This window comes from Porcisia hertigi, chromosome 3 (genome assembly GCF_017918235.1).
Source record: "Porcisia hertigi strain C119 chromosome 3, whole genome shotgun sequence".
In the NCBI taxonomy this organism is placed as follows: Eukaryota; Euglenozoa; class Kinetoplastea; order Trypanosomatida; family Trypanosomatidae; genus Porcisia; species Porcisia hertigi.
Window position 1 is genome coordinate 363882 of NC_090562.1, and position 23405 is coordinate 387286.

At 56.1% G+C, this 23405-nt stretch overlaps 6 protein-coding genes across 6 annotated transcripts; all 6 read right to left on the bottom strand.

The window, feature by feature from the left end:
- Positions 1-900: 900 nt before the first annotated feature.
- Positions 901-2982, bottom strand: JKF63_07780 (uncharacterized protein; the record flags this gene model as incomplete). The annotated part of the gene is made up of 1 exon (XM_067903711.1): positions 901-2982. The coding sequence occupies one exon, from the start codon at positions 2980-2982 to the stop codon at positions 901-903; it is 2082 nt and encodes a 693-aa protein (XP_067759911.1).
- Positions 2983-3775: 793 nt separating this feature from the next.
- Positions 3776-4762, bottom strand: JKF63_07781 (uncharacterized protein; the record flags this gene model as incomplete). The annotated part of the gene is made up of 1 exon (XM_067903712.1): positions 3776-4762. One exon carries the CDS (start codon positions 4760-4762, stop codon positions 3776-3778), a length of 987 nt encoding a protein of 328 aa, XP_067759912.1.
- Positions 4763-16321: 11559 nt separating this feature from the next.
- Positions 16322-18226, bottom strand: JKF63_07782 (uncharacterized protein; the record flags this gene model as incomplete). Its single annotated transcript, XM_067903713.1, has 1 exon — positions 16322-18226. One exon carries the CDS (start codon positions 18224-18226, stop codon positions 16322-16324), a length of 1905 nt encoding a protein of 634 aa, XP_067759913.1.
- A 687-nt stretch (positions 18227-18913) lies between these two features.
- Positions 18914-19228, bottom strand: JKF63_07783 (uncharacterized protein; the record flags this gene model as incomplete). Its single annotated transcript, XM_067903714.1, has 1 exon — positions 18914-19228. One exon carries the CDS (start codon positions 19226-19228, stop codon positions 18914-18916), a length of 315 nt encoding a protein of 104 aa, XP_067759914.1.
- Positions 19229-19769: 541 nt separating this feature from the next.
- JKF63_07784 (uncharacterized protein) lies at positions 19770-20747 on the bottom strand (the record flags this gene model as incomplete). The annotated part of the gene is made up of 1 exon (XM_067903715.1): positions 19770-20747. One exon carries the CDS (start codon positions 20745-20747, stop codon positions 19770-19772), a length of 978 nt encoding a protein of 325 aa, XP_067759915.1.
- A 738-nt stretch (positions 20748-21485) lies between these two features.
- Positions 21486-22724, bottom strand: JKF63_07785 (uncharacterized protein; the record flags this gene model as incomplete). Its single annotated transcript, XM_067903716.1, has 1 exon — positions 21486-22724. One exon carries the CDS (start codon positions 22722-22724, stop codon positions 21486-21488), a length of 1239 nt encoding a protein of 412 aa, XP_067759916.1.
- Between the last annotated feature and the right edge of the window lie 681 nt (positions 22725-23405).

Below are 23405 nucleotides of genomic sequence, written 5' to 3' on the forward strand. Positions count from 1 at the left end.
TAAAAGGGAATGGAGAGGGGAGGGGGGATGGCGGGGTGTCTACAACAATGAGCAACACGCTTTGCATGTGCCTTCAGCAGCCGACTCTTTCTCATTTAGAGTCAATGCGGGAAATTCAAAAGTAACAAAAAAAAGATTGAAGACAGGACACAGAAGAGGGGGACGGTCGTGGAAGTGGGGCAGCCTGCAGTGCCCCCCTCCCCCTCCCAATGTGTTCGCTCTGCAGTACCCGCATGACACATGTGGCACACTCCGTCCCAGTCGTTCACAGACCCCTCCTTCCCCCCCCCCCTACGTGGTCCATCCTACGGAGTGACTCAGGTTGCACCACCAGTAGGCCGGGAGGGTGGATGGGGTGCATCCGAGTCCCCCTCACACCTCGTCCATCACATGAACGACACACACACACACACACACGCGTGTTCATGATGGCAGGGGGGGGGCATGGCGGTGCAGAGACATTCAAGACCGTACCCCACCGACAGCAGCTTGCAGTGCAGGACAGGGACTTGTCTACGCCATATTTGCTGGACCCTGCCACCACCGGAAAGGGGATCCGGCATCGGCGTGCATGTGGCGGGGAGGTGAAGCGAGAGGGGGAGGGAGGCTGTTTTGCTTCCCCACGTGGTTGAAGCTGGGGACCCACTGCGTGTAGTATGATAGGGTGTTCCTCATGCTACCCATGGTGCGCAGCAGGTCAGCACAACGGCTAATCAAAGAGGGAGGCGGGAGGAGCGCGTGCGCATTGTAGGTGAGCTGAGAAGCAATGGTGGAAGATCAACGCCGACAGAACAGGGGGTCAAGATAATACCCGAATGCCCACATCGACTGGTGAAAAAAAAGAAAGACTATGATAAGTAAAAGGCAACGGAACGGTGATGTGGGGGGGGGGCATGTGCATCAGCACGCGCGGTCGTACTCCACAACACCACCTACAATCGTGTACGCAACCTGCGGCTCCTGGCAGCGCGGCCACCACCGCGCGTTTGCGCCCTTCACGCCCGCCATTTGAGCCACCCCTGTGTCATCCAACCAATCCGCGGTCCACACAGTGATATCGGCGTACTTGCCCACTTCTAGCGTGCCCAGGTGATCTTCCATGAACATGCCGTGTGCGCCCTCGTAAGTGTACGCTCGCAATGCGGTGTCTATGGAGATGCACTCCGCTGGATTCCACGTGTCGTGGTAGCGCCGCAGCGCGGTCGCCGCGCTCTCGGGTGGCGACTGCGTCTGGGGTTGCCCCTGAGGCTGCGCTTCCTCGGCTGCCAGTGCCTTCATCACGTCCGGCACGCGTGTCACCGCGCCGCGAAGCCCGTCGTTCACGTCTGCCGGAGCCACCGGCCAGTCGGAACCCAGATCTACGCGAATGTTTGCCGCCAGCAGCGTTCCCCACATGTACGATGTATCCTTGCGACGCTGCCCCAGCAGCGCGTCCACGTAGTCGCCATCAAACAACAAATGGCATGGCTGCATGGACGCGATGATGCCATACTGCGCCATGCGCCCCACCTCCTTCGCTGTGTTGGAGATGTGTTGGCAGTGCTCCACGCGGGAGCGCGGGTCAGCGCGAAAACGCTCCACCGCCGCCGCGTTGTCCGATTTTGTGGCACGACTGCGAAGCCATTCCGCCGACGCACAAAGCGCGCGGTTTACTGTGGCCACAGCGCGGTCGCCGATCGCGTGCACAACGCACTGAAAGTCATGCGAGTGCGCAAGGTGGATCGCAGCCTGCAGCTCCTGCCGCGGCATTGTCAGCAGCCCGCACTGGCATTGTTTACCCCAACGCTCCGTCAGGATCGCACTGATCGCTGCGTCGTCCAGGTCACTATCGATGTCACCCTCCGTCGCCGCGTTGTAGCCAAATGGACGGTTCATCGCAGCGGTTCGAGAGCTCAACGAGCCGTCCGAGAACAACTTCACTGCGCCTAGCAGCAGGTAGCCGCCACCCACCGCCGGCGGCGTCATGGTGAACCTATAGGGGAGTGTGAAGCCGTCGCTGCGGCCCGTGCGCGCCGCGTCGGCTGCCATAACACCGTAGAACTGATCCACGAAGCGCTCGACGTCGTTCAGCGGTACACCGTAACGTACACGCAGCCGCATCGCACCCTCCCGCTCCATCTGCGCCAGGAAGGCGATCTCACTCACATTATCTACATATGTAGTCGACATCATTGAGAAGACAGAGGTGAAGCCGAGCGAGAGAAGGTGGTCAGTAGCGGCCTCGAGTGCACGGCGCTGGTTGGCGGGTGTATCAGCGGCAGGTGCGTAGCGCTTCGTCACCTGTATGGCATTGTCGCGGAGGACGCCATTCGGCTGACCGTCTTCATTCAGTTCGATGACGCCACCATCGACGGAGGTGATGAGGGGCTCACCATCTTCGGCACCCGGGATGATGTGGCAACTGCGTAGCGCGGCTGTGTTCATGACTACAGAGTGGATGTCCTTGCTGTACATGACGAGGTGAATCTCCGTGCTCACCTCATCTAGCCACTCGCGCGTCGGTGAGCCACCCAGCACCGTCTCGCTCCAGCCGACGCCGTACACCCAGCCGCCCTCCTTACGGTTGTACCGGTGCTCCACGAACTCACGAACGATGGCGGTGAAATGCGCCCTGCTTGTAGCAAAGCCCAGCTGAGGGGACAGTAGCATGCGGCCGCCGTCAAGGAAGTGAACGTGGGAGTCGATGAAGCCAGGGTAAACGGCCTGGCGGTGTTCGCAGTCGATGAGGCGGTGAGACGCCGGGCGTGGGCGGCCACCCTCCACTGGCTGAGGGGCCGCTGTTCCTGCATCCACGGGCAATGCAGCCACCAGCGCGTCATAGCGCTGCTGCACCTCTACTGTGCTGCCAATGAAGCTGATGCGACCCCCCTCTACAAGCAGCGCGTCCACCTCAGGTGGATAGGTTGACGCCACGGCGGGTTGCACAGCTGAGGCGCCACGCCACACCCGTCGCGCGTTGACAATGGCCAGCACAGAGGTCATCGCTGTGTGGCAGTGTGCGAAGAAAAGGGAGGAGGAGGATCCGAAGCAGTAAGGATAGAGTTGGGATTTGAAAATGAATAGCTGGCGCGTGCGTACTGTGCGTTTTTTTTTTAGGGAGGTGATCGAGTTCCCGTGGCTCCGCAAAAAAAAAAAAAAAGAGGGGAGCGGGAGAAGGGAAGGGCTGCAATCCAGCGCGTGGACACTGGACGAAACACGGGTGGTACAGTGTTCTTGCATGTGCGTGTATGGCGGTGGGTAGTGAGCAAGTAAGTCAAATATATATTGAGTGCAAGAGAGACATTGAGGGGCGGAGAACAAGGGGACAGCGCGAGGAGAGAGGCAAAGACAGCCACCTGGCCATACCCTGCGGCGCCAATACAAATTGTGCATGCAGGTAGACCATTGTGACCTCATCGTAGCGTAGAGGTGGGGGGCAGGGGATGGGGGGGGGGGCAAAGTGCTAAGCGTGAATATTCTCATCTTCCCACCCAAAACAGTCAGAGAGAGGCACGGATGCGCAGTGAGTCCTGAGAAATGACAGTGGTAGTGGTGGTGGTGGGGGGAGGGGGCCGTGTATGTGCGCGCGTGTTTGCATGTTAGTGCAACGGGGTTGCTGCAGTGGGTTGTGTGCTAGTGTCGTCACAGAGAGAAAGAGGGGGCGCTACGAGGTGGATAAGAAACAAGACGGACAGCAGAGCCCTTGCAGCCCTGCTTCCTCCTAATCAACTGCGCCTCTGTCAGAGACGAGTGCACAGGCACCAGCAAAGGTGCACCGCAGGACCCTGAGAACGACTCAGATCATTTGATAAGAGTAGCGCCACGGCTGAGGACCTTGGCGGAGCCCATCCTTCGAAGGCAGCTCGCGCATCTTGTACTTGCCCAGCGACAGAACTGTCGCGTTTGTTTCGTGTGCATCTTGCATCCGTCCGCCTTGAGAGTTGACGCCACACTGCAGCTCACCAGCGCGCAGGGGTCGCACAAAGCGCATGTAGTGTACTCTACCACCGAAGGCCCGTAGGTAGCAGCAGTTTTTCACCATCAGGGAGAGCGGAACCCCGTCGCAATGGTCTCGTAAACTGAAACACGGCTCCTCCTTGCGGAGAATTACCATCAAGTCTTGCATCTTCAGTGCCACCTCATCAAAGTACATCGCACTGGAGTCGTCCGCACCCCTGTCCGCGGCAACGTCGGCCTGGGAATGGCCACGCTGCGCAGATTGGTGCGGGCTTGCCGCGAGGGAGGCCGAAGATATCACGTTGCCGTTCATGGCCGCTTCCACTGGCAGCGGTGGGCCGTAGCGAAGCAGTGCTCGGTGTACAAGGGCATCAAAGCGCTCCTGCACAGCGCTGTTTCCGGTGTCCGCATTCACGGTGTCGTAGTTCGTTGATGCCCTGGGCCTTTGGCTCCGAGGACCAACGTCTGCTCCATCTTCTGTAGCCTGTTGCCGCCACCGTAGTTCTTCGGCCTCGTTCTTCCACTTTCTCATGGGATCTGCAGCACGCCAGTTTGCTTCTTCTTGCGCTAGTGCGTCTGCCTGCGCTGCTGTCCACGACTCGGTCGAGCTCAGTGGGTCCTGGAGGCCCCTGCGATTCGCACGTTTCTCAACATTTCGCGTTTCTCCGGGCCCTTGGCGTCTCTGCAGCTTCTCCAGCAAACGTGTAGAGTGCCGCACTGTCTCACGTGACTGTTGTCTACCAGCACGACTAGCGCTCTTCACCACGGTGGTGAGCCGTCGTGCTGCTCGGCTCTCCACAACAGGATTCAGCAGCCCCTTGAACATGCAAGAGCTTTTCGGGTTGGAGGGGAGGGCAGAGCGTGGTGCCAACTGTAGCAAGCAGTTTGGTGTTTCGCTATTAATGAGGTGTATGTGGTGAGCTGTGCACCCAACAAAGTGTGTGTGTGTGTGTGTGTGTGAGTGTGTCGAGGGGGGAGGGGGGGCGGAGGGGGGTCCGTCGCGCGCCGTTGGCGAGGGCGGCGTAAGTGCAACGCCCACCGTGTAACGAACACCGCTTTTCCCACACTGGGTTTCTGGGAGTGGTGGGAGACGCGAAGAGCTGAACGATTTTCACAGCCGAGGAGGAGAGCGGGAATGGCGAGATACATGAATGAGTAGCATCTTCAAACATTCGTGCAGCAGTGGTCGCTCTCTCTCTCTCTCTGTCTGTCTGTCTGTGTGTGTGTAGGGGAGGGGAGCATAAAATAAAATCTTATGACCACCGCTAGGTCTCAGAGAGGTGCACCCCGAGCACGCTGTTCTGCTCTCATTTTTCCATCTTACCCACAGACGTGGATGCGTCGAAGTGCTGCATTGTGTATGCGTGGTGTGTGCTTGTGATTGGGTTCATGGAATCGTCACATACAAAACGAAATCAGGCGAAAATGCCACGGGCAACGGGACGGGGCGACTTGCGATGGAGGTATGAATGGGAGTGACTCGTGATAACACAAGAGGGAAGTAAAGTGACGCTGCCTAATGACACCCAAGCACCGATAAAAGAGGCAGCAGAGAAGAGGGAGTTTGACGGTAGGCCAACACCGGGATACCCTCTTCTCTCACGTGTATGTCTTCCTTTGTTCACATATCGCACCACCATCGCCGCCCTCTACACAAGTACAGACAAAATAGACAGCACGCCAAACAACATGATGCAATGCATCCGCACGTGTGCATACGGCTTTACCGGTGTCGATCATAACACCAGCACGGCTGTGCTAAAAACGTACACATCTGTTAAACCAAAGAGAGGCGCGGAAAAAGGGGGGATGACGCAACAATACGCAGTTCTCATTCCCCAAGGTCCACGACACCACACGGTAGCGTCTGGCGGATAAGGGGGGAGGGGGGGGGGGCAAAACCGGGGGAACGGAGCAAGGTGGGGCGGATTAGTGTGGGGGGCATGCCTTCCACTTTGAATGCAGAGGCTAGAGAGGTGTGAGCTCAAAGGCGGACGTCGTCACATTAATGACACCACCCTCGTCATTCGGTGCGTCAGGGCTGCCAAAGTCGTACGGGTTGCGTTCTACACTGACTCTGAAGAGAGCATCGGTGCTCGTGCCAGATGTCTGCATGCCTGAAGCGATTTGCGGTTGCAAAGAGAATAAGGGGTTTGGCTCTGTCAGCGTAATCTCGAATGCCGGCGGAGTGTCGAGATTCAAGTCAAAGCCGGGACCTCTGCAGGTGCTCGAAGTGGTGGGCATGGTCGTGTAGAATGGTTGTACAGGTGTGTGCACTGGCCCACTGGCTTCAGAGCTGCCGAAATCAATTGCCAGCGGCTCTTTCGGCTCAAGCGAAAGGAACGGGTTTTCCGGCTTCCGCGCAGCTGCTAGGGGGCTGCCGCTGCCGCTCCTCTGGTTCTGTGGAGACGGTGGCACTGAGTCAGAGGTCGGTGGGCCCGGCGTGGCTTCCGCTGGATTGCTGCCACGTCTTATCCTATGCTCATCGGCGCACAGTGCGCGAGTGTCGTCGCCTTGCGGCTCGTACCGTCGCTGCTCCGACTGCGAGTGCAGTGATATCCGCGGTTCAGACAGAGAGGAGAGAGCCACCAGGTCTACGCCGCTGTTGTTGTAATCGTACGGCATCAGCAACGGCGCCCGGTGCAGCTCCGGTTCTGCAAAGCAGAAACGGCGGAGTCGGAGGTACAAGACCTCTCCAAGACTGAACTTGATGGCGCGAATGCGCTGATGCACCACCTCCTGGTTGAGAAGCGCAGCCAGGTCGATTGGGGGCCCCGCCTCACGGGTGGATTCACCGTTGCTACCGTAGTAACGCATCAACGAAACAGCGAACTGGCACTTGAAAGAGGGTTTGCAGAGTCCATCTGGCGAGGTTTTAAAGCGTGACTCGCACACAATGCGGTTGCCCATACGAAGCCTGCTGGCTGGTCGACTGCTGATCGGACCAGAGACGATACAGCACGACGTGGGCAACTTCTCGTAGTCCTCCGCCGTTCGTTGGCGTTCGTCCTCCCTTGTGTGAAGCCGGTCAAAGTCAATGACCCGCACCACCGTCTCAGCATCAGATGCATTGGATGGTACGGTGGCTGCCACTGACACTGTTTGTGACGCAGCTTCTAGTCCGTCGGGGTTCGAGGAGGTGTTGGCGGTGTACCCGAATGAGTAGCCGACAATCGGCTGTTGCTGTTGCACCCCCTTCGGGCCTGACGGCAGTTCCCTCGCCGCTTTGCTGAAGTCAAGCACGAACTGATCCGCTACGATGGCGAAGTTATGGAAGTCGCGTGGCACACTCTTCACCTGACTAAAGTGTGCTACGAGGGTGAAAGCTAGTGACATCGGGGTTCCAGTGCCGCCCTCTGGCGCACCCCGCGACGCTGGCTTTACCACGAAGCAGAAGCGCTGACGTCCCCCCGGACTGTTGTAGGCATGGCTCGCGTCGATGCTCTTCACGACAGTCACGTATGTCCCTTCATGCACGCCAACATCGTCACCTGCGTGACTCTGCAACGCCAGGGGCGCCGCACTTTTGTGCACCTTTGAGCTGTGTGACGCGTCGAGGGTACTGCCGAGCTTCGAGATGAGACTGCGAGTCCAGGCGGATACCCTTGCGGTCCCCTTGTTGAGCGAGGCGGATATGGCTTCCATGTTGCCGCTTGTTGGCGCTTGGTCGCCTGACTGACCGCCGGAGAAGGAGTACAAGCGTTGCTGGTTCTGTGCTTCGACCACAAACTCCATCAAGTGGAAGCGCTTCGGCTTCACGGTCCGCACAGGTGCGGTGACTGAGGGACCTCCACGCGCATTTTCCATCTGTGTCGCCTCTCCAGCAGTGAACTCCACCTCGTAGGAGAGGTTGTTGAAAGCAGTGTACGGCAGAGGCAGCAGGCCGCCGCTCGGCGCACCCGTTTTCTGAAGTTCTTTCTTGGCCTCGTCGATGGCAATTGGCAATGTGATCCATCGGGTACGCTGCGTGATGCCATTGAAGATGCCCGCCATTCGAACCTCTTCCCAAAAAAGCCCTGTCGTCGAGGAGGTCGCGTCGCCCTCGACGCTGATTATGACGTCTTCGACATCCACACGACAACGGAACTTCTCGCCGGGGGTGCGGAGCGGCGCCTTGGCCAGCGTCCTATCCGCCATCCCAGAGATGTCTCCTGGCGACTAGACGCGTTGGGGGGGGGGGGGGGGGGGGAGGGGGGCAGAAGAAGAAAAAGGGAAAAACAATCAGCAGAGGAGGGAAAAAGAAGACACTCAGCTTAATAGCGAGAGCGACAACATGCGCCTCCACACAAATCTACATATTTGTGTGTATTCGTGTTTAGGTAGCGCACAGCACCTCTCTTCGACAGCGCATGTGGGCGATGGCTTGCCCCACCACTCGCACATGAACCGCCTCTCAGAGAGAAAGCACACACAGAGGAGAGGGGAGAGAGGCGAGTGAATTTTTCCCGAATCAGCGCTTTGCAGAGAAAGCGGAACACAGTCAACCCATCAAACCACAACGAGTGAAGGGGAAAGAGATACGTCAACACACACACACACACACACACATACAGGCAGAAGAGACAGGAGCCTCGTCACCCTCCCTCCACACTAGAGCCCCTCCCCCCCCAAAAAAAACACCCCCAACAGCATCGCATCAGGGCAAGTGTGAGCGCGAGAAAGACCGGAATGGAATCAATTCGCGTTCGCCTTTACTAAACCGGTTGCTTCGTTTTTTCAAGAATGAGATACAAAAAATGCACACACACGTGACAACACCAACGGAATGAGATGGAGAGTGGGTGTGACACAGAAAGACGTAGAATCTCTCTCGGCGCCGCACCGCCACGATACCGCGAAGCCAGCGGTCACAAAGGCCACACCCTAGCGAGTACAGACAGGCAGGCGTTGTTACCCCTTCCTACGCATCACTTCTCCCATTTCACCCACTTGTGGTGCGTCGCTCTACCGCCTTCTCCATCAGTTGCACAAAGCGCTCCAACTGGCGCAGGTGCTCGCTAAGGGAGGCAAGCTCGTCCGCCACCTCCTCCTCGAGGATATGCAACGGTGACTGTGCAGTTGCCTCAGGGGTGGTGTCTGGGGTCATGCTCTTCGCTGCCGGTACCACATCGGTCTGTGAGCGGACCTCGTTTTTGTCAATAAAGCGGAAGAAAAGATGTTCGTGGTTCGCCATGCCGACGACACCACCCACCATTCCCCAATCCACCCACAATGAGGAGCTGCGTCGCCCTGTCTTCGTGGACGCCTTTCCTCGTACTGCTTGTACAATTTGCACCTCCAGGTCCACCTTGTCGCACTCGTCCTTGTCACTCTCGGCAGTGGCGGCCCCGCGGAGCGCCTGTTGCACTAGCTTAATGTTGTATCGCGCGAAGGAAAGTGGTGACGAGGCGGTGGAGAGCCGTCGCGCTGCTGTTGTTTGACCTGAAGCGCCATTGTCCGCACTCTCGGCGCCGCTTCCAAGGTGGTAAAGAGCCGCGTCGAACAGTTGGCATCGATTTCGTGGGAGCATGGCCGTCCAGACTACAGGCATCATCACGGCAAAAGCACAGCACGATAAAAACGCCACAAGTACACCGCTGGCGTGCTGTATTGCCGAAAGCTCTATAGGCGACTCACTCGTTTCACGCATTGCAGAGGTGTAGTAGAAGGCCGGGAGTAGTTGAAATGCCGCCACGAACGAGAGGATAAGAAAGGTGATCGCATGCAGACTCTGTGAAAGGTAATCGTAGAAGGGCTGTAGGTAAACAGTGAGACCGAGAACGGCGCTGATCGTCCAGAATGTGAGAAGGCCGGTCAAGTGAATATGAGGGATCAGCGTGCGGTACATCACCAACAGCAGCTTACACGCTAGCAGAAATGCCTCCCACCAGAGGTAATCGCCACGCAAAGCATACAATGTGAGGCAGCACTCACGGGTGTAACCGGGAAGTCCACCATGCGCGGTGCTCGGCTGCCAGACTGAGAAGCACACGAGCAACAGTGGCCCCGCGGCGGCAAATCCGGAACCTAACAAGAGAGCCCAAAACCGGTAGGCGCTGTAGGTGTTACGATTGCACTCTACAGAGCGGTCCGACACGAGGGATACGTATGAGAAAGAGGGGGGAATGGCGGGCGCGGAGGCGCTACTGTTTTCCCCTACTGCCGCTGAAACGATCTCGTCGCACCGCATCAGCGCGAAGCTGTACTCGAGCACAGCGACGTAAAAGTAGTGATAGACGGTGAGTGTGCATGTGACTATCTGTGCCTTGAGCGGCGGCCACAGAAAACTTGGGGATGTATCACGTGTGTAACGCAGCGGCGCCACGTGCTCCTCCCCCTTCATCGGTGCGAGTTGTGGTAAAATGCGAGGATGGAGAAGGGTCGGCGTCGGCTTGAAAAGCTCTTGGGTGCCAAAGAGATTGAATGGCATCGCCGTGATGCCATCGAAGCGCTTCCACCCTACGGCAAGAGACAAGACCCTGCCAACGCCGACACCACCATCACCATCGTCGTCAGACCCGTGCCTTCCCTGCTGCTGCCCCTGTGGCGGAGATTGTGGGCGATCCAAACTGGCTCGCTTTTCCTTGGGCGTGATGGCACCAGCCCGGACAGAAGTTGCTATGCCCCCTTCTCCGGGGATGCGGTCGGTCTTGTCCCCGGTTTTGTCGTTAGCAGTAGACCGTCGGACGTCCACACCATTCAAGTGGTTATCGGCACTGGGCTGCGGTGGCAGTGACGCTGCACCCGTGGTGGACGTGTTAGAGGCAGTTTGGGTGAGTGTGGAGAGGCCGTCACTGCAGGAGACGTACGTTTCAAATTTATCCAGGAAGTGCTGCAGTTCCGCCCTCTCCCCGAGCAGCGACCGCATGGCTGCTTCTCGCACGACAGAATGAGGCAGCTGACCCACGGCGGTGATAGCGTAGCGGTTTTTGTCTAGCAGAGCGTACGCGTCCCGCAGCCTGCGCTGCCGCGGGTCTAAGGTCTCTGTTACCGCTACCTGAGCCAATGCGTGCTCTTCGTCCAACCCCAGCTCTGCCAGGCGATTGTAGTAGGCTTCCTCGGAAGTAAAGGGTGCGAAAAGGCGCAAGAACGACTGTCGTTTCTGCAGTCGGGCCCAGTGTCTCTCAAAGAGAACATTAGCGCACATTGATGTGACCTGCAGCAAGAGCGACACCACCACAACGGCCACCAACTCAAAAACGAAGCGGGACGTTGCGTCAAGTTTGAAAAGACAGCTAAATGGGGACAATCGCAGCACATCGCCCATGGACAAGAGCCGCGTCAAAACCGTGAACTGTTGCACGTACTCCGGAAGCTCCGGCAAGGGCAGAATGACAAGGCTGACCAGCTGCGCAAAGTTCAGGGCGGCACGGACGCAGTGTGCGACGCTGCAGCGCGGTCCCAGCACCTGAAACGCTACGAATGTGAGCCACAACACGCAAATTAGCACAAAAATGCTCAGCAGCGCGGTCAGCGTGATGTTGACCGCTGTCGAAAAACACTGCACGCACTGAGATCCAGTGAGACCGTAGCCGCCGCTGCACACACTACACAGTACCCCTGTATAGCCTGTGGCGCAGCCCCCGCTACGGCAGACGCGTGGTTGCGGACACGCATACACGCCGTACACCAGGGTACCACCCTTCCAGTAGCCGTCTGTCACGTTGACCACGTAGCTACCGTTGCACGAGGTGTGCGGGAGACATGGGAGACACAGCGTTGTGTTATACTGCCCGTACTCATCTGGGCGGCAGTCGGCCATCGCCATCGGGTTTGACGAAACGGAAGTGTACTTCTCCGCCGAGAATATGACGGTGTATGCCTGGCCAAAGAGCCCGAGTGGCTCCAATCCCGAGAACGACAAGAGCCCGCTCTCCGCCACCGGCTCTGATAAGCACTCTACAGTGTCGCTGCCGTTGAAGTATACGGCGCGCACGTACCCACCCGTGTTCGCCTGAATGACAGCCCGGTCGCTCACGGTGTTGCCAGCAGCATCCTTGAAAACTACAATCGGTTGTCTGCTTACCTTGACGTACCGCGAGCTCAACAGCGGCGCTGGCTGCACCGCGATCACGATGCTTTGCGGGTCGCCCACAATCACCGAGTACAGTAGCTGGACGGATCCCAAGCCTTCTGTTGTGAATTCTAGAGCCCCCACGCTGGCTAGCGGGTACTGTAGGTAGACGGAAAACGAGGCGGCGCCGTTGACAGTCTTGTTGCTGAAGGCCAGCACCACCAGGCTTCTGAAGGGATCCAGCGGATTCTTCACTTCTTTACGTGTCGAGTGCAGCCACGGTGCGTTGAGCACCACCACTCGCCCTTCATCGTTACTGCTTCTGCTGTGCTGTCTAGGAGAAGCGCCTCGACCATCCAGCTCGCGCAGAGGATGACCCTCCGCGTCCACGACCTGCAGCACAATCGGAGGGAGCTCCACAAACGCAGCTGAGCGCACCTCGATCGTCGCAGAAGACGGGGTCGCCACGGCCAGCCGAGAGGCAACTCCAATGAAGGTGAACGCCAACGGCGCAGAAAAGACGCGACCGTCAAGCGACACAGCCACCGTTCCAGTGCTGCCTTTTGTTGGCTGGTAGTTGTGCTTTGGTGGGTCGCACGCCACCTGCCGCGAGGTTATGTAGTGGCCCTGCGTCTCGTAGCGACTCACCTCGTCTTCGAAACGACAGCGCAGCTCTGTAGTGTTCAGAAACCATTGGCCGAGCACGAGCACGGGAGCGGTTGATGTGACAAAGGCGTATGGGCCTGTTGTGTCTTGTCCAAAGGCCGAAGAGACGCGTGGGGTAGAAAGGCGGTGCAGTGTCACCCCGCTCTGCGTTGTCACATTGAAAGGGAAGCCGCTCGCTTCCACCTCCACGCTGCATGACGCACACACAAAGGACCCCAAGTGCGGCGGTGCCACGCAGCGTACTGCTGTCGAGTTGATCAGAGTTGACACCACACGCGTTGCACTGTTGAATATGCAGTTCATGCCATCACGCAGACCAATGCCCCGCACAGTCACCTGCGTTCCCCCAGCAGTGTCTGCTGTGCTGGGCGATAGCGACGTCACACCGTACCCGGTGAAGGGACGAATATGCACACCCTCACCAGCGGAGGAGGAGAAGGGCTGGCACAAAAGAAGAAGCCCGTTAGACACAGTCACCATGCGCGCCGGGAACAGTGACGTGTTCGCTGTGTTGGTGATCATCTGTAGATTGCGTAGCGTCAGTCTTGGATCAGCGGAGTTCGTCGCAGAGGACAAAGGCGAGGACACGCTGAGCGACTCTGAAGCAGTTTTTCGGAAGTAGTCGGAAGCATGCTCATTCAGCCATGTCACAGTCCACAACGATGCCTCTGTTTGCACAAACACAAACAGGGTCGAAGCGGCCTGGTCGCTCAAGGTACTCAAGGAGAGCGCACGCACGTTGCCCGCGACAGACACCTCTGAGGAAGTCTCCAGGGAAAAAGTGGTGCCTGTCGCTTCACCGATGCTTGCATCGCTGTGAGTGAGTCGTCCAGTGGCGACCCACACCACCCCCTGCGCAGTTCCTAGGACGCGAACCCGATCGCCCACCGTGCTTACCCGCCAAGCGATGCCTGCCGGGTTTCTCGCGGCGGTCGCGGCGACGATGCTCACTGCGTAGAAAGGAGCACTGCTGTCAGTGGTGTGCGTTGCATAGAGCCCCCAATCAAGTGAGCGCACGCCTGCAAGGAGCACCATGCCGGTGACATCGTCAATTTGGAGCGACTTGCCAATGAACTGAGAGGGTAAAGTCAGCACTTCGCCAAGGCGGTTTTCCAAGACAACGGCACCGCTAGACAAGAGAAGTGCCCATCCATGGGTTTCGGATATATGAGCATCAACGATGGTGCCCATTACCCTGTAGTCTAGCGCGGTATCTTGCACCCGTGCGAAGACGCATTCACCGTCCTCTGGGAGAGGGCTGACGTGCCACACGATAACCCTCAAAGTGGAGTCGCTAGGAGTGCCCGCGTTGGTACCTGCAGTGAGCACGACGACTGTGCCGTTGCGAAGAAGCCTCATCTCACGCACCGGGTACGGGGCGTGCTGAAATACCGCGGCAGAGCCGAACGCGACTGTCTCCCCACTCTGAGTGTCACCGGATGCAGTGATGTCGACCGTACCACATACTATAGTGTTTCCCTTGCCCAGCACCAGTTGCCCGCCCGGGCTCCATTCTACGCTTATTGTGCTTTCTTCCGCTTCGTCAGCCTTGGCATTGCCCGCATAGGATAAACGCACGTCGAATTCCGCACTTCGGAGTTCAGTGAAGAGTGTGTTGGCATTTGTGCAGCGTGCTCCCATGAACGCCGGGCTGCACTCTGCGCAGTCCGAGCCCTGCCAGTATCCCCGCTCGGCGTCAGCGTAGCAGGTACACGTCCCATTGTAGCGGCCACAGCGTCCGTGGCCGTTGCACAGGCAGGGGAGGTCGCATTCGTCGCCATACCACCCGTTCGCACAGGTGACACACCTGTCTTCAAGCGAGGCAAAGTGACCAGTACATTGACACTCAGCCTGAGAGGAGCTCATGAGACCACGAACACCATAGGCAGCGCTGCACCCTTCTCTTCCACAGCGTGTGCGGTAATTATTCTCGTGGTACCCGGCAAAGCGCTGAAACGTCGCACCTGTCCCGTTTCCAGTCCATCCATGCACACTGTCCCAGGAGCATTCGCTCTGTACACGGGAGTTGACACAAATGCAGTTTCCCAATGCAGTGCTGAGGGGACGACTTTTCGGGCACTCAGCGGCACTGTAGCCCAGGCAGCCTTCATCAGGAGAGCTTCCTGCATTGAGGCTAGGGAAACTTGCCAGGGTGTGCGGAGGTGCTGAGGAGGCTACCCTGCCCTTTAGATCAGTCAGAGGCAAAATAGTGGCCTTTGCATATAGGAAAAACAGGAAGGCAGCGATGACAGTGCACGCAGATCCCCCCTGGAGGCACCCAGGGTGCCCCATTTCCCGTGCCTTTCTTTTCGAACTTGTCTGTGCGCGTATATGTCTACATGTGTGAACTGAGTGGCATCCTTGCAGACCTGCAACGAGGTACACTCAAATGCAACTCGATGATACAGGTCGGTTGAGGGATTAGGGGCGCGCACATGCCCAAGAGCAACAGCCCGGTGGTCGAAGCAGGTTGGAAAGGGAAGATCGAGAAAGGCGGGGGGAGTTGGAGACAGCCTTTCTCTTCTTGTGAGTGCTTAGTGTCGTGTCAAGCTGCAGAAGCTACAGGACCAGCTCTGCCCTCCGCCATCCTGTTCGGGGTGGGGGGTGGGGCAACACGTCAGTTCCTCACAGAGAAGCACAAAGATAATTTTGGACTTGGGAAGCGCTCCAGAGCAGGCTACGGGAGGAGGCACATATGCGCGTCACCAGGGGAGGCGAACAAGTCACGAGGTGGCCCACACAGTGCTCAGAGCTGATGCCTCCCCTTACTGCGCACAAGAATATGCACCTATCCGGAATTGGTTTCAACTTCTCTCAGAGTTTTTCATGCTCTATATTTTCGTTTTCTTTTGATCTACCACCTCCCCGCCACATTCACGCCGATGCCGGATCCCCTTTCCGGTGGCGGCAGGGTCCAGCAAATATGGCGTAGACAAGTCCCTGTCCTCCACTGCAAGCTGCTGTCGGTGGGGTAGGGTCTTGAATGTCTCTGCACCGCCATGCCCCCCCCCTGCCATCATGAACACGCGTGTGTGTGTGTGTGTGTCGTTCATGTGATGGACGAGGTGTGAGGGGGACTCGGATGCACCCCATCCAGCCCCCCCCCCCCCATCCACCCTCCCGGCCTACTGGTGGTGCAACCTGCGTCACCCCGTAGGATGGACCACGTGGGGGGGGGTCTGTGAACGACTGGGACGGAGTGTGCCACATGTGTCATGCGGGTACTGCAGAGCGGACAGGTAAGTAAAATGACAAAAGCTTTCCATCCATCCTATCACCAACGGAAAAAAAAAGAGTACAAAGACCGCGTCAATGAGCACGAGTCAAGTAGTGCTCGGGTTAGGATAAACACGAGGAAACGAGAGGCAGGAAGGAGCTACGACAAAGCAGCGCTACCAGGCTTCCTATCGCACACTGAGTCACACCAAATAGCGGAACAGGGAACGCAACCGCAATTCCAGTGCCAGCAACAAATCAATCTCTCATTCAAGATTAGCCAGAGGAAAGGCAGCGGGGGGAGCAAGGGAGAGAACAGGGAGCACTCCAGCAGGTATGGAATGTATGAACAAGTACTAGCCCCCTCGCAGGCTCGGCAAAAGTAGCGCTATCTGGGATTCGCACATGGACTGCGTCCTACCCAGACATATACCTGCGTCTTAGAGTGCAGGAAAGCAAAGCAGATATACAAAGTACAGGGGAAAACGACCTTTTCCTTAGTGCCGGCGCTCACGCACGGCTCGGGACAAGCGGAATGTGCTCATCTGGTGTCCCAACGTATGAATAAGCATCGAAGGCGTGTCGAGCCTCGGCCAAACTGCGAATGCCGCGCTCTGGGCAAAACCACAACACCGCAGCAGACACCATGACCAGCGAGAAGGCGGCGCAGAGGACATACAGGCACAAGTGGAGCAGCCCGCTCCAGAACGCGCTAACGTGCGACTGCGCAAGCTTCTGCACGGCCTTGCCGTCATCAGCCAGCGGTGAGTACACCAGATAGGAGAGCATCATGCCGCGGTCCTCATGATGAAGGGCATGGCAGTGATAAACCACCTCCCCTGTATACGTTGCAGCCTGCCAGCGAATAGTAGTGACACCATCCAAAATCGGAATTGTGTCACGAAACTCGCCACTGTGTACGCCGTACATGGCCATGGTTTCGTTCTCGTGAACGCCTCCGGGACGTGGCTCGAAGGAGACAAACTTGAAATGGTTGACATGAAAGTGAAAAGGGTGCGGCCGCTGGTCAGTCGGGTCACCGTACACGCGCGCCGTCACAACAGCGTACAGTGGCACTGTGAACCCGTGATAGCCCTCAACGTGGCTAGCTATTTCGCCTTGAAAGGGTTCATAATAGCACGTCGATGAATTCTTCAGCGACCGACAATCCGATCCCTGACCAAGAACATAGTGCGGCCTCGGGATGGGCACGTCCTGCTGCGACAAAGATATCTCGCGGTAAAACGCATTGCTGCCTTCGAGATACAAATAGTCAGCGGAGTACGTCGGCATGGTAGCAGGAAATGCAACTGTGCAAGCATCCGTGCCGCTCCCGTTTTCCGACTTTATATAAAAGATTACGTCTGAATGGTTGCCGCTGTGGTGTACCGGAAACGTTCCTTCCCCCCTGCACACCACGGCCAGACTGCGTCGCGTCGCCGTCGTGAAGTACTGCCAACCCTCAGCCACCTCGACAGTGCGTGCCACCGGTGTGCCATCGATAGCTGCCAGGTGGAAGGTGCACTGCGTGGGAAGCGACATGTTCATATAACACGAGCCTGCTGCAAATGCGATGTGGAGCAGGGTTGGATGGCCGCGCTTGACAGTCACGGTTGGGCGATGCTGGCCGTTAACGAGAAACAGATCCGCGGGCATCTCGTACACATTGCCATTGCGGTCAACTATGCGCGGATCGGAGAAGAGAAGGGAGCCCATTGCAACGTCAAGGCTAGACATCGGCATCCCGTCGCACCTTTCCGAGTTCTTCAGACGATACAGGTGCACCATGAGGATGTGAGAGTCGCACCCGCGCAAGGGATGAGCTGGGGTCGCCATGAAATCGCCCTCCTCCACATGGATGGCCCCGAATAGCCCGCCCATGAGCTGATGATAACTGGCACCGTGGGTATGCGTGTGATACCAGTGGAAGCCAGGCTTGTGATCGCGCGGTATATTGATCTTGTACACCAGCGTTTCACCTGGAAGAGCGACTTTGAACGGGTTGTCTTTCTTGGGGTCGCTGTGCATGCCGTGGAAGTGCACATTCGTGATGTTTGGACCGTGAAAATAGTTCATCCTTTGTTTCATGTCCGTCAATCCCTCCTTACCCAGGTTGTTCACTAGCGTCAAGAGAATTCTGCCGCCGGGCTTAACCCTCAGCGTAGGTCCAGGGAGCATAGGCCCGCTGTGGCCTTCCTCGTAAAAGCGCCCCGTGTACTCGAAGAACACCTTCTCCTCACCAATCCACTCGAGTGGGATGGAGATATGCCCGGTGCGCACATGAAGTGTAACATTTGTAACCTTGTCGGCTGTAGGGAGTACGATGGGCGTTGGAGAAAAGTCCGCGGCATTGCTCCATGCTAAATGCAAGCAGATCGCGATAATCAGCAGTCGCACAGCGTGATCTGCGCGCATGGGTCCCAAATGACGTGAAGGTCTTTGTGTCGCCAACGATCACAAAAAAAAAATCTTCCCCCCAAGGAAGCGAAAAGACAGGAGGTTACAGAGTAGCACAAAAAAGGGAAACTCAATGAGCTTCGTTCGGCCCGTCAAGTGTAGTGAAAAGTACAGGATCAAACATCGCACAGGGTAACACGTAGCTGCTGCTCATTAGCAACCCCACCTGAAACTTATTGACGGTGAAGAGGTGACAGGTGCAGAGGGCACCTACCCCACCGCCCACAGAAACGTACCTGCGGCCACAATGCATACAGCGGTTGCGCACATGAGCCATCGGGTGAATCCTCTTTCCAACGCTACGAAGTCCTGTTCGGAGCGCCAACGTCCAGCGATGTGCCTCTTGTCATTCTAACCAGGCCCATCCCTGTTGCGTGTGCATATATTATATATATATTTTTTTCATTTTCCTCGCTATGCTCAACACGTGTAAAGAAGTTCCTATTTAGTTCCTAAGAAAGCAAAATGGGGAGAAGAGAGCGAAGACAAAGCAAGGTAGACGTGACACGCTTCTGTATGAGGCTATTTCCTTACTGCCAAGTTTACTCCAGCGGCTGGAAGATGAAGTTTGAGAGGGTCAAACAGCACAGCTGGTAAACCACGCGTCCCAGTGTAGTTACGTGACGGCTCCCACATTCGCTGCCCTCAAACGATCGCGCGAAGGCGCTCCAGCTGCTCCTTGGAGCAGCCAGTCCACTTAGGGTCGGTGATGTCCACATCATTGTTGTTGATAAGCTGCTTGTATCGAATCTCATTGCGACGCGCAATGGGGTCACGCCAGTATGGGTAGCCGGCCCACCAGCCGTTCTTGCGCTCGGTCTCCTCAGAGCAGTAGCTTGCGTGCTTGAACAGAAACGCCATCGATAACAGACCAACACCTGCCATCATGTTGTACTCCTGCGTGAAGAGCTTCAGCTGCAACACGGGAATGCGATCGCACTTCCAGCGTGTGTAGACCATCTTGATGTTGGCTGCAGTAGTGCTTGGTGAGGATAGGGAGACGGTACGAAGCCGATGGATATGTGCTCCTGCTGCGACGCTCCAGAATGCAGGAAGCGCTCACACACCAATGTATAGATACAGAAGCGCAACAAAGGAAGAGGGAGGATTAGCAAAGTCCAAAGGGCGCAAGAGCGACGAAATGTACCTCAAGAGTGCATTGAGCAGAGCATGCAATCGCTCAGTTGAAAACTGTACTCTCCAGCATCTGCTGGGGGAAATTGCGCTTCGAGTGGCGTGTCCCTGTCACCAGGAGCCCACGTCACCGTTTCCTTGCCCAACACAGCGGCTTAGCACACTTCCTAGTACCCACCGGTGTACGATCATCTTTTACCTTTCATATACATATTGTTCTACCATGGAATGCATGGCTACATCACATCAAGGCTCTTGTACACAAAACGAGAATACTACAAACATCGAGTACGTAAAAAAAAAACACACACACACACAGAACCCACAGTGTTGCCAGTGCAGCCGCACCGTCAAAAGGGTGCTCCTTTCAATCGGCCCAAGCCATGCCATCGACGGGAACTTCAGAGCAGACCTGCAGCGCGCTGGTGGGAGCCCATACGCCCCTTTTGAAGGACCCCACTTGAGCCATTTCGATGCTTGGGTAGTGCATCGACGCAGCATCGTCGAGGGGCCTGTTCTTCTTATCGAACTTCCCTTCATAGTACGATCCACTTCGTAGTATCCATTGGCCTTGCACAAAGTTACCCCGGACCCATTCGCCACGGTACTCGCTTCCATCCGCGAAATGGTAGGTCCCATAACCATCCTTGGCGCCATCTTTCCAGTTCCCCGAGTACACGTCGCCGTTGAGGTAGTAGAAAACACCCTGACCATGGCGCTTGTTTTGTAAGAACTCCCCGCGGTAGAGAGTGCCATCTTTGTTCTTCATAACGCCATATCCAGTTCGCTTTCCGCGTATGTAATCGCCGTGATAGCACGGACGTTGCCCATACTCAAGAATCCCCTCTACGATATGACGGCCAAGCTGGAGCTTGGTAGCTATTTCCGCCGTCATCGCCTTGGGATCCTTGCCCACGCTTATCAGCTGCTCCACCATCTTGGAAACCACACGATCGGCCTCGCTTCGCCCTTTGCTGACAAAAGTGTACTGCCCCCGCCCGTGCTTTTTGCCCTCAAAAAACTCACCATCGTAGGTGTCACCCGTCGCATACGTCGCTTTACCACACCCAGACCTCTGCTGAAATTCATCGCGTGAACCTGCATAGATTCCTAACGTGCAAACACACTTTACAAAGTTACGATCGAACAAGGCGCCGTTCTCCTCTGACTTCTGGCAAAATTCATCAACCCAAGTTTCGACATCACTCTCCGGCTCGACTCCCTCAGCAAGAAACGCGGCTGCGTACGCGTTCCAAACAAACAGCTCCGCCTTCTTGAAGCCTGTCTGGGTGTCAATCTCGTCAATATTGACCTGTTGTAGTTTCTCCCCTTCGCCTGCTGGCATCTTTAGCCGCACCGTGAGATCCGTTTTTGGGAAATATCACTGTGGCGTAATGAGCAACCTTTCTTTTTTTTTTTTTGAGAAAATCTACGAAAGTCGTTGAAGTGCAACTACGTAAAAACCGATAAAAAAGTACAGGTGGGACACGGCAGGGAAAGAAGGAGAAATGATTGCAAGAAAAGAGACTCGTTTCTGCTCCTTGCTCTCAGGAGCACACTTCCCCCAAAAGAGTTCTCTTGCGTTACATTATCTTGGAAGGTACCGAAGGCCCCGGAAGAGAGGCAAGGGGAGGGGTCATGCAATAGGTTCTTTTCTCGCAAGGAAAATCCACCGACCTCTTCTGTAGACAGATTGCAGACAACGTGTAACGCCCAGCCATTGAGAACAGCACAGCTTCTTCCCTGCAGCGGTGGCAGTCAGTAGCGGATGCTCACCGCACATTCTTTTTTTTTCTCTGGTTGCTGTTGTCGGTTTGAAAGATTCGTTGGCTTTATACTTCAACTTTCGAGACACACAAGGACAAAAGCGCCGCACGGGCTAAAGTTCTTCACTTACCAATAATAACTAAAATAAACACCGTTGCCACAGAAGTGCACCCACGATAGAGAAAAGCGTTCGGCTCTTGCACTATAGACCTTTTCCCGCCTTTCCCATTAAGCCTTATTTATCCTTTAAAGCATTTTTTTGTGTGTCTTCTTTTCTCCCACAGCTTGCGCACAACTACTTTTCTCGCTCACTGTATTAGTCAGCATCATCATCATCATCTTCCGCGTCAAACACCTTCTTGCCCTCGTCCGCCTCACCATGCGGCTGCGGTGGTATTATTACCTTCAGCTGGCCACCACGCTTCTTGATTTCTGCTGCCATCGCCTCAATGGCCTCCTTCATTCGTTGAATGCCCTCTTCCTTCAGGTCTGTGCGCGCACGGATGCCGTACTTAGGGGGACCAATGATGTTGACGGCGAGGTGAATCTGGGGGGTTTTGCCTTCACCGTAGCTGCGGCCGAGCATGAGGACGTCGCGAATCGCCTCCACACCATCACACCCAGAGCAAGTGATCTCGACCTCCGAAAACAGCGTCAAAACCTTCAAACGCATCGCGTTTTTGAGTGCCGACATCAAACAGTCAGACACTGCTTTCTCCAGCTTCAGGGGGCCCAAAATCCGCTCAACATCCTCCGTTTGGTTGAGCTCGTAAAGCCACGTCCACGCGTGCTTGCCAGGCTCCCGCTGGTAGAGAGGATAAGCGATCATCTCCATTGCTTCCATGGGCGGGATATCACAGAGATCAGCGACATGGCACACGATGGAGCGGACTTCATTTCCTTGACGAAAGTGTGCCTCACACGCCTTCGCTTCGTTGGGTGTCACCAGCTTCTTTGACAAGTCAATATAACCCTTGTCCTTGTCAATTCGAATCACCTGTGCAGGCTCAGTGCGACCTACTTTGATCAGCTTACCCATTGAGCGGACGCGGCGCCTAGTCACCTCCGTATAAGGAATGATACCCTCGCGCTTGCCGTATTCCAGCAGCTGCACTACAGCGGAAGTATCGTTCACCTGCGTAATTTTCACCCAGACGACATCGTTGATTTTCGGCATCGTCTCCACATAAAACGGGATGTCGTTGCCATCCCACGAAGTCATGCCGAGACAACCAGAGACGAACTTCTGCTGGCGCTTGTGCAGGTCACGCATCCACTCCGGGCGCTTGTTGTCGAGGCCTTTTGCTTCTCCCTCCACAACCTGGGCGGACAGGATTGTGGCTTTCTCCAGTAGCACAAGTAGATGATCCAGCGTTTTGGAATCAATAGGAACTGTGAAAGGCTCCGCCAACAGGAGCTTGCGCCGCGCCAGGCTTTGGTTGAGGCGGAAGTACTCTTTCGGAACGGCGTAGTAAACATTGTCCGTCGTTTTGCAGCAGCACTTTGTTTTGTAGTCCACAGTCTCGGGACTATCCGTGACACCGTAAGAGGCCATGATTTCACTTTTCAGAGTGGAATTCTGTTTGAAAACCAATGTAGCACAGCTTCGCCCAATAACAAAAGCGTAATGAGAGAAAAACAAAGTGCAGCAAAGAAATAGGAGGAACGAAGAGGGATGCGAGAAGTTAGCATTATTGTATGTAAAGAAATGGCGCCTGATATCTCTATCATACTCACTATGTCACGGAGACGAATACAGGCAGAACGCCCGCGAGCATTCAAGACCACACACGAGAATCAGTTAGCTTCTCTAAGGTTCCTCGTTCTAGAACTGATACGGGAAAAAAAACCCTGCAACTGAACAAGTGTTGCTTCAGATGAATCTGTTGTGGTACCTCAAAAGGAGCCTCTCGAAGAACAAGTTTTTATTTCTGCCAAATAAATGATGTACTGTGCCTTCTGGGTGGGTAAGAGACTTGTACAGCTCCCATTTTGACATGTAGCAAGTCGAGCAAGGTCAAGTTCCTGTAGCCCATCATTGACCAAAGGAAATTCATCGCCTCACTGAGGGGTAGGAATACGCAAGGAAAAAAAGTGAAGTGAAACCATAGCGCACACGAGGGCATAATTCACAAGATGTCGCTAGTCGCCAGAGAGGTCATTTTCATCTATAACTCCTTTATTGTTATGGCTGCCACGAAGAAGGGGAGAAAACCTTGCCGCGCCTAGAGCGCGC